Below are 16008 nucleotides of genomic sequence, written 5' to 3'. Positions count from 1 at the left end.
CATCCTTGAGTCTTCACCGGGGATCGTGGGTGAGTTCTGTTCTACTGGTCCTGGGCACACACACCACAAGTGTACAGGGGTGACCCCTATTTGGTTTCTAAATAAATCAAAGGTAAAATGGTGTGTAGCACCCTCCTAGACAGGTGCTAGTTTGCGTGGATAGATTGCTCCATCTGCTTCTCAGGGGAGCCTGATCAGTAGTTCTGCCTGTTGCATGTGTCCATGTGTGATTCATCTGGTCTGAGGGAGTGTCCCCACTGTATCCAATAGGGGAGCCTGTTGGACAGTGGAGTTAACCCAGCCAGTGACACACAGGCTTTTGTAGCTATCCCAGTGGGCTGGCACAGACAGTGGTGCATCCTGGGATATGTTATAAAAGTCAAGGGCACATGTGACAGGGTGTCTTTGGGTGGGAAGCCAGGTTCCAGCAGGAGGGTGACGCTGTCTCTCCTCCTGGTGGTCGACCTAGTGAGTCAGAGAGGGGTGGTGCTGAGCCAGGAGGTCCAGTGGATGCTGACAAGTGGCATTGAAGGCAGAGCAACCTTGGGGAAAAACTGAGTTAGTGAGTACCGGGAAGCTTGCCAGGGGTCTGCCCAGGAAGGGGACCACTCCAGGGAGAGTCAGTGGACAGGGGCTAGCAAGTAAGAAGGGGGGTGCCAAGTTAGGACCCTGAAGAGAAATCCTAACCGGATCATATTCTTTATCTTCAATTCAGTGGCAAGGTGAAGAAGCGGCCTTTCCGCACACTACAGATAGTTGGCTTCAGATTTGTGCATAGTTCATATTTGGAGTATCCCACTCATCCCTTCTCCTATCCCAGTTCTAAAATAAAATACAAAAACCAAGTCCCCTGGACTGTTCATTGTCTGAGCCAAGGACTTAAAGTGATACGTTTCATAGACTGTTGCTACAGGTAACCAAGGGGAATCCAGAAAGTGCAATTCTCAGCAGTCCTCTAGGGGGCAGTGCTACAGGTGAAAAAACAAAAATGTCATATATTGCATCTTACAAATTATTAGATGTGGTGGCTGCATTGGTTTTCTTCTTTGGCCTTTTTTTCTTTTTCTCTCCGGTTTTTCACCTGGTGATCTGGCCAGTAACACACCCCTTGTATTGGCATGCCCCCCACTCTGGATGAAGAAAAACGGGGGGCGCCTTTGGACAACAGCATTGTTAAAGTGGAAGTAAACTGCCATAGAGTCTTTGTACCTATAGGAAAGCCTATAATAAGGGTTACCTAATAGGTACTGTAAATATCTCCTAAACGTGCACCGTTTAGGACAGGCATGTCCAACCTGCGGCCCGGGGGCCGCATGTGGCCCAGAACTGCAGGCAATACGGCCCACTGCCCCCTGACAATTTTTTTTTTTTTGCTGGTCGAGTCAGGGGCACGGCCACAGAGGCAGCCTCGGAGGGGATCATCCACTAGTTGTGTTAAATTAGTGCTGGGGGGGGGGACGCGGCAGCACGGGAAGGGTGCGGCGGTGTTTTATTACTTATATACCTTAACTATAGTATATATTTTATATGCGGCCCGAGAAAATTTCTCTACACTCAATGTGGCCCAGAGAAGCCAAAAGGTTGGACACCCATGGTTTAGGAGATATTTATTGTATATGCAGCCGATAATGGCATTGGCGCATGCACTCTGAAGTAATGGCTACCAGTGCCCTTTCTTCAGAGCCCTGTGCCGTGACCGGGGGCTCCCACGCACATGGGCAAGTGACATCGCGTGGCTCCAGCCAGTCACACAGCTGGAGTCCATGGACCCGGAAGGAAGATGGATGCGGCCTCCAGCGGTGACGAGGGCTTAATTTGCAGGTAGGCGTCACATAATGTGCTGGTATGCAATGCATACCAGCACATTATGCCTTTTACTTTTGTAGGTCACAAAAGGGAAAAAAAGCGCTTTACTTCCTCTTTAATCTGGGGGGATGGGAGTGTTGGATTCAGCGGATTTAGATACACTAACAAGCTGAATTCCAGCTAAAACGTGTAAGCAGTTACAGCAAACAGTGGTGTTTTTTTTTTTTTATTGTATATTACGGGACACAGAGCAGGCTGTAATCCTTACCATCTGGGTTATGCGCCGCCTATAGGTGCGTGGACGCTGGCAGTCCAAGACAGTCAGACAGGAAGCCTTCCCCTACATAACTCCTCCCACACAGGAAGTCCCTCCATTTTTTTCCGCTAGTGTCTTGAAGGTGATGGTCACTGAAGTCCGTTTTCTGTATGTTACAAGTGTCTCCAAAATTGGTTCCAGTAGGGATCAAGAAACTGGTTGGCTGGATCCATTATGGAAGATGAAAAGGATGGTACCCAGTCACCGACGTGGTGAAATGGTTTGAAGGGGATTGCCTGTAATATGACACTGGACACCGAAACCCTGTGCAGTTCAGCACTGACCGAGATGTTTTCTGCAAGAGCGCGGTATAGGTCCAGGGCAGCGGACACCAGAGAAAGGGGGGAGTTTTTTTTTCCCTTTTTTGGGATAAAAAGTTTTACACAAAAGCTGATAATTGCAAACACCCCTATTGGTGGTAAATGGTTTGTCTCATCCCTGTAACTGCTACATCTGCAGAACAGCTTTCTCTGTTGAAAAACAGACGATGGCCAGGTGAAAAAAAAAAAGTAAAGAAAAACCTAAAAAAAAAAAAAACTAATGCTGCTATCACATCTAAGAATTGGTAAGCTGCAATATGTTTGCTTCAATATTTAATACCACTTTAACTCCTTGTGAGTTTCACCTACAAAATGACACAAAAATCTATACCAATAATAAAACCCTTAGGGTACGTTCACACGTGGGCGTAGCGGATCACAGGCAGAATCGCCAATTCTGCCCGCAATCCGGAAATCATTGCAGATCGCGGGACGCCTGTGCGATGCCCGTACTTTGCAATGGCACCCAAACGGTGTGCGATGTTGCCGTGATTTCCGCCTGCCGAATCGCAGTAACATCACGCAAACAGAATCGCGGGATGCATGACGCCCAAAAAAGGTACTTGGGGCTCGTTTATACTTCTACTTTAGCCACGTTTACCGCCTAAGCTTTAATGAAGCTTGGCAAATGCTCAGTGTGTTGATGTATATTTCTATATGTTTTAACCACTTCAATAATGGCACTTTCATCTCCTTTCTTCCAAAACCAATTTTCAGCTTTCAGTGCTCTTGCACTTTGAATGACAATTACTTAGTCATGCGCTGTACCCAAATGTAATTTTAATCATTTTGTTCACACAAATGGATCTTTCTTTTGGTGGTATTTATTCACCGCTGGGAAATTGGCAGATCCCCCGCCTGTTCGTAGGCTCTTCGGTCGGCAGATCCCCCCCCCCCCGCCTGTTCGTAGCCTCCTCGGTCGGCGGATCCCCCGCCTGTTCATAGCCTCCTCGGTCGGCGGATCCTCCCGCCTGTTCGTAGCCTCTTCGGTCGGCGGATCCCCCCGCCTGTTCGTAGCCTCTTCGGTCGGCGGATCCCCCCGCCTGTTCGTAGCCTCTTCGGTCGGCGGATCCCCCCGCCTGTTCGTAGCCTCTTCGGTCGGCGGATCCCCCCGCCTGTTCGTAGCCTCCTCGGTCGGCGGATCCCCCGCCTGTTCATAGCCTCCTCGGTCGGCGGATCCTCCTGCCTGTTCGTAGCCTCTTCGGTCGGCGGATCCCCCCGCCTGTTCGTAGCCTCTTCGGTCGTCGGATCCCCATAGGGGGTATCATTTTTGAAGCAAAGAAAACGCAACATGTGAACAGGACTGTATGTAACCATTTTATTTGTTTTTATGTGACGGGCTTTTATTGCCACTCAGAGTGCCTTAAAGCGTGTCCAATGCCACATTTTGAAGCAAGTGTAAATGAGCCCTTAGGAACTAGAAAGAGATAATCAAATGTTGCAGGTGACATAAAGCAGTGATAATTCAGGGTCTTCTGCATTAGGGAATTGTCTGCAGCCTGTAGCGGGAGTTGTGACGTACCCCCATATATGGGTATTGGGCCTTGTCTTGGATAAGGTGTGGTTCTGGGTGGAGTGTTGGATTGCGGTATCTGTGATATGAACCCATTCTCCTCCATATCCGAACGCCATATTGCTCCATTCTCCTCTGTATGGGAACACCATATGACTCCATTCTCCTCCTTGGTATCATTACGCCATATGACTCCATTCTCCTCCTGTATCAGGGCACCATATATGATCCCATTCTCCACCTTGGTATCATTAGTCCATATGGCTCCATTCTCCTCCTCGGTATCATTACACCATATGACTCCATTCTCCTCCTCGGTATCATTACACCATATGACTCCATTCTCCTCCTCGGTATCATTACACCATATGACTCCATTCTCCTCCTCGGTATCATTACACCATATGACTCCATTCTCCTCTTCGTTATCATTACACCATATGACTCCATTCTCCTCCTCGGTATCATTCTACCATATGACTCCATTCTCCTCCTCAGTATCCTACCCTGAGTGTTTTATCTTATTCCAGCACAGCACATTGTACAGCCATTTCCTCTCCAATCTGGAGTCTCGGCTTCACATCTGCTTTGATTTGGGGAGAACACTTTGTGCTGGAATGTAGAGGAGCGCACAGTGCAGCACCCATCCACCTCATACACACCCTGCCCTGCTTTGACCCTCATCTGCTTCTCATGTCTCGCATAGCGGCCCCCGCTAATTGATGAGGATTAATATTTTCCCATGTCCTACACCTGCACATAAGGTTGTTAGAGGCACCCTACCCCAAATCCATGTGAATCGCTGCTCAGACTATGAAGACGGGGTAGAGCAATGTGCTGGCTCTGCCTTGGCCCCTCTATATACACTGGGACACATTGAGGACGGGTGGAGCTCGGTTCTATTTTCAGACTCGGCTCTCACAACGGCTTTTCTGTTTGTCAGGAAATGAATCCTTTTTTCCAGATGGCATAATTTCCTCTGGCACAGCCGGGCTGTACTCTGCTACTGTCTGTGTCTGCATCACAGCCGGGCTGTACACTGCTACTGTCTGTGTCTGCATCACAGCCGGGCTGTACACTGCTACTGTCTGTGTCTGCATCACAGCCGGCCTGTACACTGCTACTGTCTGTGTCTGCATCACAGCCGGGCTGTACACTGCTACTGTCTCTGTCTGCATCACAGCCGGGCTGTACTCTGCTACTGTCTGTGTCTGCATCACAGCCGGGCTGTACACTGCTACTGTCTGTGTCTGCATCACAGCCGGCCTGTACACTGCTACTGTCTGTGTCTGCATCACAGCCGGGCTGTACACTGCTACTGTCTCTGTCTGCATCACAGCCGGGCTGTACTCTGCTACTGTCTGTGTCTGCATCACAGCCGGCCTGTACACTGCTACTGTCTGTGTCTGCATCACAGCCGGGCTGTACACTGCTACTGTCTCTGTCTGCATCACAGCCGGGCTGTACGCTGCTACTGTCTGTGTCTGCATCACAGCCGGGCTGTACACTGCTACTGTCTCTGTCTGCATCACAGCCGGGCTGTACACTGCTACTGTCTGCATCACAGCCGGGCTGTACACTGCTACTGTCTGTGTCTGCATCACAGCCGGGCTGTACTCTGCTACTGTCTGTGTCTGCATCACAGCCGGGCTGTACACTGCTACTGTCTGTGTCTGCATCACAGCCGGGCTGTACACTGCTACTGTCTGTGTCTGCATCACAGCCGGGCTGTACACTGCTACTGTCTCTGTCTGCATCACAGCCAGGCTGTACACTGCTACTGTCTGCATCACAGCCGGGCTGTACGCTGCTACTGTCTGCATCACAGCCGGGCTGTACACTGCTACTGTCTGTGTCTGCATCACACGGCTATATTTCTGTGTGCCTGCATTATTTCCAGGGGGGGTGTCTGGATTTATTCTCTCTCTCCAGTAATTAATGTGTCTGATGTGTGAATTGTTTTTCTCCGGTGAATGTGTCTGTGAATTTTTCTCTACAGGGGTAAGAGACTGAGTCACCTCTGCCCAGAGGTGAATGTGTCTGATTTGTTTTTTTTCTTCTCCCTTTCCTCCCCGGGGTGAATGTGTTTGGATATGTTTTGCCCAGAAGTGAATGTGTGAATTTTTCTACCCAGAGGTGAAATCGTTTGGAATGCTTCTAATGGGTGAATTGTTTTACCCAGAGGTAAATGTGCCTGCGTGAATCTTTCTTCACACGGGTGGATGCGTTTGGGTGAATGTCTGTGACTTTTTCTCCCCAGGGGTAAAAGTATGTAATAGGTGAATGCCCCTTATAGGAGAATTGGTTTGCTCAGGGGTGAATGTGTCTGAATGTTTCTCCCCAGAGAAGACTGCTTCTAATGGGTTAATGTGTCTGTGTTATCCCCCCAGAGGTATCTGTTTAGATATGTGAAGGGTGAATTTTTCTCCTTGGGGGTGAATGTGTTTTGGATGAATTGCTTTGCCCAGAAGTGAATGTGTTTGTGTTTTGTTTTTTTTTTTCCTTGTGTTTTCTTTCTCCCCGGGGTGAATGCATTTGGATGCTATGTTTTTCCCAGAAGGTGAATGTCTGTGTGAATTTTACTCTCCAGAGGTGAAAACATTTAGGTGATTGCTTCTAATGGGTAAATTATTTTCCCCAGAGGCGAATGTGCCTAGGTGAATGTGTCGGTGTGAATTTTTTCTTCTCCCCAGGGGTGAAAGCGTTTAATAGGTAAATGCTTTTAATGGGTGAATTGTTTATGGGTGAATGTGTCTGTGTGAATGTTTCTCCCAAGAGGTGAATGCTTCTAATGGGTTCTTGTGTCTGTGATTCCTCTTTGCCCCCCTCAGGGGTGAATGCGTTTGGATGAATTGTTTTGCCCAGAAGTGAATATCTGAATTTTTCTCCCCAGAGGTGAAAGCGTTTGGGTGAATGCTTCTAATGGGTTATATGTTTTCCCCAGAAGTGAATGTGCCTGTGTGAATCTTTCTTCCCAGAGGTGAATGTCTCTGTGAATTTTTCTCCCCAGGGTTGAAAGCATTTATTAGGTGAATGCTTCTTATGGATGAATTGTTTTGGTCAGAGGTGAATGTCTGTGTGAATGTTTCTCCCCAGAGGTGAATGCTTCTAATGTGTTAATGTGTCTGTGATCTCCTCCCCTCTCAGGGGTGAATGTGTTTTGAATGAATTGTTTTCCCCAGAGGTGAATGGAGTCTGTGAATTTTCCTACCCGGGGTGAATGCTTCTAAATGGGTGAATTGTTTTCCCAAGAAGTAAATGTGCCTGTGTAAATTTGTTTCCTCCAGGGGTGAAAGCATTTGATGGGTGAATTGTTCTGCCCAGAGATGAATGGGTCTGTGTGAATCGTTCCCTCCAGGGGTGAAAATGCGTGATGTGTGAGTTTTTCTCCCCAGGGGTAAATGCATTTGGGTGAATTGTTTTGCCCAGAGGTGAATGCATCTGACATGTTTATTGTTTTCCCCAGGGGTGAATATCGGTGATGTTGGGTGTTACGTCTATGAACCTTCATCGGACAACCCAGAAAGCCGGGATCAGATGTGAGCGGAATCGGGTACGGCTCATATTTTTAAGATTTGTGTTTGGGGATACATTGAGGGGTTCATCGCACCCCCGTACTCTCAGAACCCCCAACCTGATCAAACGTCTCCATCCTTCTTTGCAGATGATCCAGGATGAGGAAATGCTTCTTCTGCCTTGTTTAACCCTTCACTGCTGGACTGCAATGCACTATGGGACCCCCGCTTCATTCTCCTCAGGGGGGCGCTAAACAATGATGGTGAACAAGTGTTATGACCCCCCCCCCCCCCCCCCATGTATTTATTAATATTATTATTATAGGTTTATATAACTCTGGATCATTCCTGTATTGGTGACTCCTGTATTTAGACGTTGTGCCCACCTGCTGTAGCTCAGTCAGTCAGTTAGGCAGTGCGGTCTGGGTGCCTGCGGTTGCTGCACTCTCATTCCAGTAGGCTATATTTTATCGCATTGTTTTAGAAGAACTGTCTGTTTAGCTCCCACAGCCAATCATATTTCATCTTTGTTTTTTGTTTTTTTTGTTGTTTTTTTCCATGGCAGGTTTAAATCTGACTGATTGGTGGCAGGGAGGCGATAGCAAGGAGCGCAGCAAGGCTCGGTTCACACCTGTGCAGTTTGAATTTGATAGTTTCTTCAGTGCTTTTTGCAGTGCGTTCTGCGTTTTGTTTTTTTTTTTGTTTTTTTCACAAACAATTTTACCGCAATTTGCTTTTTTTTTTTTTGGCCAATTTGTTAGGCAGATTAAAAAATGCAAATTGCGGCAAGAACGCGCTTTTCTGCCGCTTCTCCATTGAAGTCTATTGAACCAAAAAAGTACGGTTTTGCTTTTAACACCTTGGCGCCGTCTCCCGCCAGCCCTTTAAGGGGTTTGGATTGCTGGGAGGCAGGGCGGGGCCATGTGACCGCCATGTTGGTCACATGATCCGAAAACTGCTTGCGATTTGGAGCTTCCTGCGAGTCGCCGGTCACTGTGCCTGGCGCACGCTCTCGGCACAGCTCTATTGCATGCAAATATGCGGCCCGCTCCTCGCAGAGTGGCTGCATATTTGCGTGCGCACGACGCCAAGAGGTTAACCCTTTCCAAAAATGCAGCGGCTGAAAAAAAGCCTTGATGTGAACGTGTACCTTAGTCCAGTGGTTCTCAACTCCGGTCCTCAGGGCACATTATGGCACTTTTCCACTGCAAGTACCGGCTCGGCTCCACTCGGCCCTGCTTGGCTCGGTTTGGTTTTCCACTGCATGGTACCGCATGGTACAGTGTTGGAATGGTTTGGTACGGTTTGCTTTTCCACTAAAGTAGTAAGTGGGTGGGATAACAACAACAATTCTCTGACCAATCAGTGGCTAGTAGGGACAAACAGTCAAGGCTGCATGCAAAGGATTGTGGGATATGGTATCGGTACGGCCTGCTTGGAACCCCAACCGAGGTGGTACTGTTTAAGCGAGCCGTACTGAGCCGTACCATGTAGTGGAAAAGTGCCGCTGTACCGTACCGAACCGTACCATGCAGTGGAAAAGCGCAAAAGCGAGCCGAACCGTTCGGTTCCATGCAGTGGAAAAGCGCCATAACAGGCCAGGTTTGCAAGAAAACTGAAATACATCACAGGTGATATCATTTGCTGCTCAGTGATTGCAGTATTCTAGTCTGCATCTCCCCAAGGTAATACTTAAAATCTGGTCTGTTAGTATGCCTTGAGGACCGGAGTTGAGAAACGCTGCCCTAGGACACCATGTTAAACGGACTGTAGTGCGTTTCTGCAAAAAGCACCAAAAAACACACAGGTGTGAACCAGGCCTAAGAGAACAGATCCTGTGTGCGCAGAATGATGGAAGGGCCCAGGAGAGCTTTCCGCAGCATTGCCGTGGATTTCATCCTGGATGACAGCATTTCTGTCTGTAAGCGTATAGTCAGTCCAGGACGCAAGCAGTTAATGGTCCTCTCACAGCGGCTCTCTGGCTCCCTCTGGTGGCTCTTCACACTGTAGCACCCGTCTGTCATATCGGATTGCAGTGCCACGCTGGCGCCCAGTCACTGCGGTGCTGCAGGCTTCATTATGCGGTGTGGTAAAGAGCAGCCAGTCAGTCCTCTGTATGAGAATCTGCTTTTTATATGTCTGCTGCAGATTGTAAAACAATCTGACCAGTGGAGCCATGTCGGCTGCAGCGCTGGCCATTCTCAATTGTGGGCTCTGGCTTCATTACAGACCTGCTGCCATCACTGACCCTCTGCCCTGCCATCATTGACCACCTTGTCGGCTCTGTCACGCTCACTGATCTCTTGCATGGCCCTGCCGCCATAACTGACCCTCTGCATAGTCTGTTCGGAGAGGAAATGTTTGCTGCAATAAACAAATGCACAATAAAAGTTCCCCTTTCCACATGTTGTGTTCCTGTCTTTATTCTGCATTTTACCTTCCAGGGGGTGCAACGGCGAGACCACGGTGACCGGGATTATCATCTGAGCTTGGGTAGAGATGGTGGGTGCTTTGGGGTAGCTATAGAAGATGGGGGGGGCTTTTTTTTTTTTTTTTTTTTTTTTTTTTTATATAGAATCAGTGGCCTGATTTACTTATAGCGTAACTCCACTTTTGTTGAGAGAGAAAAAAAAAAAAACATCCCCTCTGGGTGATCTCTGTACATTACAAGGATTTTAACAAACTTTGGTATAATGTATAAAACTGAGTTTTTTTTTTTTTTTTTTTTCTCCGTTCACTTCGCGGCAGTTTTCAGAAGAAAATTATAAATGGCACCCTGTTTATGAAGTGGAGAACAGAGGAGAAGTGTTTCCCTTTTGAAAACGGCCGAGATCTATGTAAAAGCGAATGGGCCGCCTGTAATCTCGAGAGACATAGCGAGATTATAGTACGAGAAAATCACTGGCGCCCGTTTATTAGGCAGTGATAAATTGTGCATTCTCAGAGGAGACTCCCCACCTCATGGTAATAAAAGAATTGGTCCCCCTACACAATAAATATATACACACACACGTGTATGTGTGTATATACAGTATCTCACAAAAGTGAGTACACCCCTCACATTTTTGTAAATATTTTATTCTATCTTTTCATGTGACAACACTGAAGAAATGATACTTTGCTACAATGTAAAGTAGTGAGTGTACAGCTTGTATAACAGTGTAAATTTGCTGTCCCCTCAAAATAACTCAACACACAGCCATTAATGTGTAAACCGCTGGCTCTGGTGTCATGAGACTCGCTAGTGTTACAAGGTCTCAGGTGTGAATGGGGAACAGGTGTGTTAAATTTGGTGTTATCACTCTCTCACACTGGTCACTAGAAGTTCAACATGGCACCTCATGGCAAAGAACTCTCTGAGGATCTGAAAAAAAGAATGGTTCTTCATAAAGATGGCCTAGGCTATAAGAAGATTGCCAAGACCTTGAAACTGAGCTGCAGCACGGTGGTCAAGACCATATAGTGGTTTCACAGGACAGGTTCCACTCAGAACAGGCCTCCCCATGGTCAACCAAAGAAGTTGAGTGAACATGCTCAGTGTCCTATCCAGAGGTTGTATTTGGAATTAGACTTATGAGTGCTGCCAGCATTGCTGCAGAGGTTGAAAGGGGTGGGGGGTCAGCCTGTCAGTGCTCAGACCATACGCCGCACACTGCATCAAATTGGTCTGCATGGCTGTCGTCCCAGAAGGAAGCCTCTTCTAAAGATGATGCACAAGAAGGCCCACAAACAGTTTGCTGAAGACAAGCAGACTAAGGACATGGATTACTGGAGCCATGTCCTGTGGTCTGATGAGACCAAGATAAAATTATTTCGTTCAGATGGTGCCAAGCGTGTGTGGCGGCAACCAGGTGAGGAGTACAAAGACAAGTGTGTCTTGCCTGCAGTCAAGCATGGTGGTGGGAGTGTCATGGTCTGAAGCTGCATGAGTGCTGCCAGCACTGGGGAGCTACAGTTCACTGAGGGAACCATGAATGTCAACATGCACTGTGACATACTGAAGTAAAGCATGATCCCCTCTCTTCTGATACTGGTACGCTTGGTAGTATTCCAACATAACAACCCCAAACACACCTCCAAGACGACCACTGCCTTGCTAAAGAAGCTGAGGGTAAAGGTGATGGACTGGCCAAGCATGTCTCCAGACCTAAACCCTATTGAGCATCTGTGGGGCATCCTCCAATGGAAGGTGGAGGAGCGCAAGGTCTCTAAAGCCCCGTACACAGGATCAGATTATCCAACGATCTGTCGTCCGTTTTTTGTGGCATGCTAGTCTGATGTGGAAAGTGAAGAGGTTTTTTTTCATACGTATCTTCCCATACGACAGAATTCTACTTCAGAAGTGATGTCATGTGTTGGATTGCTTTGTATGTGTTCTTTCATCTCTGAGCATGCCTAGTCTTGCTCTTAAGATTTTTTCCATCGAAATCTGTACTAATGAGACAAAAATCTGACGACGTATTACGGACAACAAAAATTTTATAGCCTGCACATGAGGATTTTGTCAGCCGAAAAGTCGGAGTCGGCTGTCGAAAGCACCATACTAACAATCCGAAAATCGGCAGATCGGTCGTCGGACGAAATTTCCCTTCAGATTTTCTTATCGTGTGTACGGGGCTTAACATCCACCAGCTCCATGAAGTCATCATGGAGGAGTGGAAGAGGACTTTAATGGCAACCTGTGAAGCTCTGGTGAACTCCATGCCCAAGAGGGTTAAGGCAGTGCTGGAAAATAAAGGCGGCCACACAAAATATTGACACTTTGGGCCCAATTTTAACTTAGGGGTGTACTCACTTTTGTTGCCAGCGGTTTAGACATTAATGGCTGTGTGTTGAGTTACTTTGAGGGGACAGCAAATTTACACTGTTATACAAGCTGTACACTCACTACTTTACATTGTAGCAAAGTGTAATATCTTCAGTGTTGTCACATGAAAAGATAATAAAATATTTACAAAAATGTGAGGGGTGTACTCACTTTTGTGAGATACTGTATATAACTCATATTTCAGTTCTCCGGGGATTCTGTCTTCTCTCGCAGATTAATCACCTCCAGGCTGGTGAATCTGGGAGTGTGAATTCTGGCACAGACTGCCAGTGAAGTGCGGAGATCGCAGCTTCATAAACTGGCCATTTCTGTGTCAGTCAATGACAGATTCTCTGTGTGTGGAGAAGATATTCTCCCCCCGATCATCTGTTTCATAAACCAATAATGATCCGAGATGGGCTGTGATCATCAGGATCGCTGCTCATCTCAGTTTTTTAAACGGACACCTTTGTTGCACATTCCTGCCTTTTGTTATTCTGAAGAAATCATTGCTTGTTCCTCTGTGCTGAGTGGGTCTAATGGGAGTGGTTTCATAATTATCTATCAGCTGTGCACCTGCAGGGCTCCAATGAGGAAATCTGCTGGGCCTGCATCCCTTTAGACGTGTTCCTATTGGGAGTATCTCACCAAAAATGTCATTTGTTGCAGGGGATGCCAGAAATCTGACTTGTATCCTAGGCAAACTTCTGGGAAAATTGGTGAGCCAATCACACAAGCAGGAAATGATGTTTCTGGGGGTGTGGTCAGTATACATTCTGTGTACAGAACAGCTCCAGGTCACCATATTGCATTTTCAGAAATTTAAAACAGCTGCAGATTGAAAAGGAAAGGGAATTTTTAATAACATTAAATTACAATCTGATTTGTGTCGCAATTGTATACGGTATATTATTTTTTCTTTATTTGCTATTTTTTATTTTTTTTCCCCATGAAAGTGGGGTTACTCTTTAAAGTGGCACTTCACTCTCCCAATCAACAGTGATGATTTTTATTCCTCATGATCCTACCATTAGTATATAGAAAAGTATATTTCTCTTTACGTGAACTTTAAACCACTTCAGGACCAAGCCTATTTCTGACACATGTTGTTTAGAAGTTAAAAATCAGTATTTTTAGCTAGAAAATTACTCAGAACCCCCATACATTATATAGCAAAGGCTCTGGAGAATAAAATGGCGGTCATTGCAATATTTCTTGTCGCGTGGTATTTGCGCAGGGGTCGTCCAAACGCAATTTTTTGGGAAAAAGAAAATATACGGTAAAATTAGCCCAATTTTTTTGTATTTTGTGGAAGATGCTGAGTAAATTGATACCCTAACATGTTACGGTTTAAAATTGAGCACACTCGTGGAATGGCGTCAAAGTAGGAATTTGCAGTGTACATCACCCAGAGGGGGTGTTTTTTTTTTTTTTTTCTTAAGAAAAGTGGAGTTGCGATTTAAGGGCGTGAACGACGGCATACATTTCTGTGGTATGCACACATAGTGAGTGCTAAAGATGAGTCTAGCTACTCGTACATTGAACTTCAGTGTGAATGTCGCATTCCTAGATATATCCAGATAATGCGGCTTTTGTCTATTGTGTGCTTTAAAAAAAAAAAAAGAAAAAAGACATAATGCAATCTACAGAATGAATTAGTGGTGCGCTGAAATAAAAATTCTGGACCGAAACTGAAAATTTGGGATGCAGTTGGCCTAAAAAGGAAGCCAAAATGGATAGTTTTTAAAATATATATACTGTATTTCTTTCATACATTGATGGACACCACAGCTCCTGATCTTCATAACCATTGGATTATACTGCCCCCTACAGGAGAAGTCTGGCTACGCCTATGGGCAGTCCCAGGGGGAATACTCTCTCTCTCTCTATCTCTCTATCTCTCTATCTCTCTATCTCTCTATCTCTCTATCTCTCTATCTCTCTATCTCTCTCTCTCTCGTTCCTTGCTGGGCTCTCTGGTCCTGGTAATTTTTTATTTTTAGATAAAAAAACCAGGAGAAAATTTTCTATTTTTTTCTTGTGAGATCTACAATCGACTGGCAGACCGGACGAAGGGCTGGATAATGTAGGTCCAGTGGTCACCCCAGTCTGGGCAGCAAGCGTGCGTGCGAACCTCAGCTCTGCGCTAGGTCAGCCATGACCTAGCCCCACCAGAGGGGGGCTGGCCTGCGAGTTAAACTCCTTGTGAGGTCGTATACGACCAGGTCTCGGCCCGAATCGCAGTGTTCCTCCTGAGCAACAGCCCCCCCCCCCATTGCGATGGCAAGGAGTTCTGTCTGGAGCAGTGCCCACCTGGTTCCTGGTATAGTGAGTAGCTGCCCCCCCCTCTCCTCCTGGAGGGTTCTGGGGTGGATGTGGGCCCCTCTTTGGGACAGTCGGACCCCTGGGTTCCTTCCCGTAGGCACTCCCCTTCATCTGTCCTCCCATTCTCTTCCTCCCCCCTCCACTCAGGCTGGGGCTGTGTGGGTGGTCTGGCCACCCCCTGGGGTGGGGGCAGGGCGCTATGCTGGCGGTGGGGGAGGTGCGCCGCCGGTGACTAGACGAACTGCTGTACCTGGTGGGGGCTCCTGCCAGGGCCCCCTATCCTGCCTGGGCCTGTCCCTCTTGGGTCCCTGGGAGCCTCGTGGTGGTGCGCGGGGCCGCCATTTTCTTGTAGCCTGTGTGCTTCAATGCACGGCGTCCATGTTTGTGTAGTCCGGCGTTCAATGATTTGCCATTGAAAATAGCGGCGGACATGACAGTAAAGCCCTCTGGGCGGCGATATCGGTGGGGGGAGCCCCTCATCCCCTGGTGCTGACTCCTGGGTCCTTTTGTTTCCTGATCGCTGCTTGTGCAGTGCAGATTCTCCTGGTTTCTGTGGGGTGGTGAGACTGGTGGTGTCCTCTCCCTCTCTGTTGAGGATCGATTGGTGCTCTGCGACTGGCAACTGGGTGGTGCTGCCAAAGCTGTGGGGGTTGTCTCTTAGCAGTGTTGTACACTTTTTTGTGGGGTCCCCCTGGTGACTCATGGAGTCTTTGGAGCACATTTCACCACCTGATCCCCTCTAGAGTTGCGGGGCCCTCTGGGCTCCATCCATCCATCGATGCACTGACGTTGGTCCTGGAGTCCTTTGTGTCCCGGGTGGAGGTGGTTTTTGGGCGACGGGCTGACTAAAAGCACCCCCTGCCTCACCTGTCCCATCAGATCATGAATCTGATTTGGCCGTCGCGGACATGGGTCACCCTGCTGTTTCTGCGACCACACGCCTTGAGTCCACAGATAGTGAGGATGATTCCTCCACTCCTGCAACTGCGCACGTAAAGGCACTGGTGGATGCAAGATTGTATCTGTGCTTGAGACTTTAAGTTGGAGGACGCAGCTGCACCTGTGACAGAAGCGCAGGTTCCCTTTGGCACTCTCAAGTTATCCAGAGCGCCAAAGGAATTCCCTTTCCCCCTCCTATTTTGACGGAATTGTCACTGAAGAGTGAGAACGACCAAAGTGTACCCTTGGGGTTCCTAAGCGAATTGCTAGGTGATACCCCTATGAGGAGTCTCTTCTTAAAAAGTGGACTGATCCACCAGTGGTGGACCCTCCGGTTTTCCTAGATTAAACAAGGCAACCATGATTACGGTTGTAGAGTCCCTGGCCTTTAACGCCCCAGCTGACAGGAAGGCGGAGGCTGTGGCCCGCAATTTGTACACCCTGGCTGGTTCGGCACTGAGGCCGAA

General features: G+C 47.6%; 1 protein-coding gene across 1 annotated transcript in view; it reads left to right on the top strand.

Annotated features, from left to right (window-relative positions):
- CRIP3 (cysteine rich protein 3) overlaps window positions 1–8008 on the top strand; it is a 33200-nt gene extending 25192 nt beyond the window's left edge. The window contains exons 8-9 of the mRNA XM_082252416.1: window positions 7422–7508; window positions 7620–8008. Of these exons, the coding sequence (XP_082108542.1) occupies window positions 7422–7498 (77 nt within the window). The 3' untranslated portion in view covers window positions 7499–7508; window positions 7620–8008. The remainder of the gene's footprint in view (window positions 1–7421; window positions 7509–7619) is intronic.
- Window positions 8009–16008: the final 8000 nt, after the last annotated feature.

This window comes from Pelophylax lessonae (genome assembly GCF_965119305.1).
Source record: "Pelophylax lessonae genome assembly, chromosome: 3".
NCBI lineage: Eukaryota > Metazoa > Chordata > Amphibia > Anura > Ranidae > Pelophylax > Pelophylax lessonae.
The sequence above is the reverse complement of the archived record's forward strand: the minus strand, read 5'-3'. Positions and strand labels throughout refer to the sequence as shown.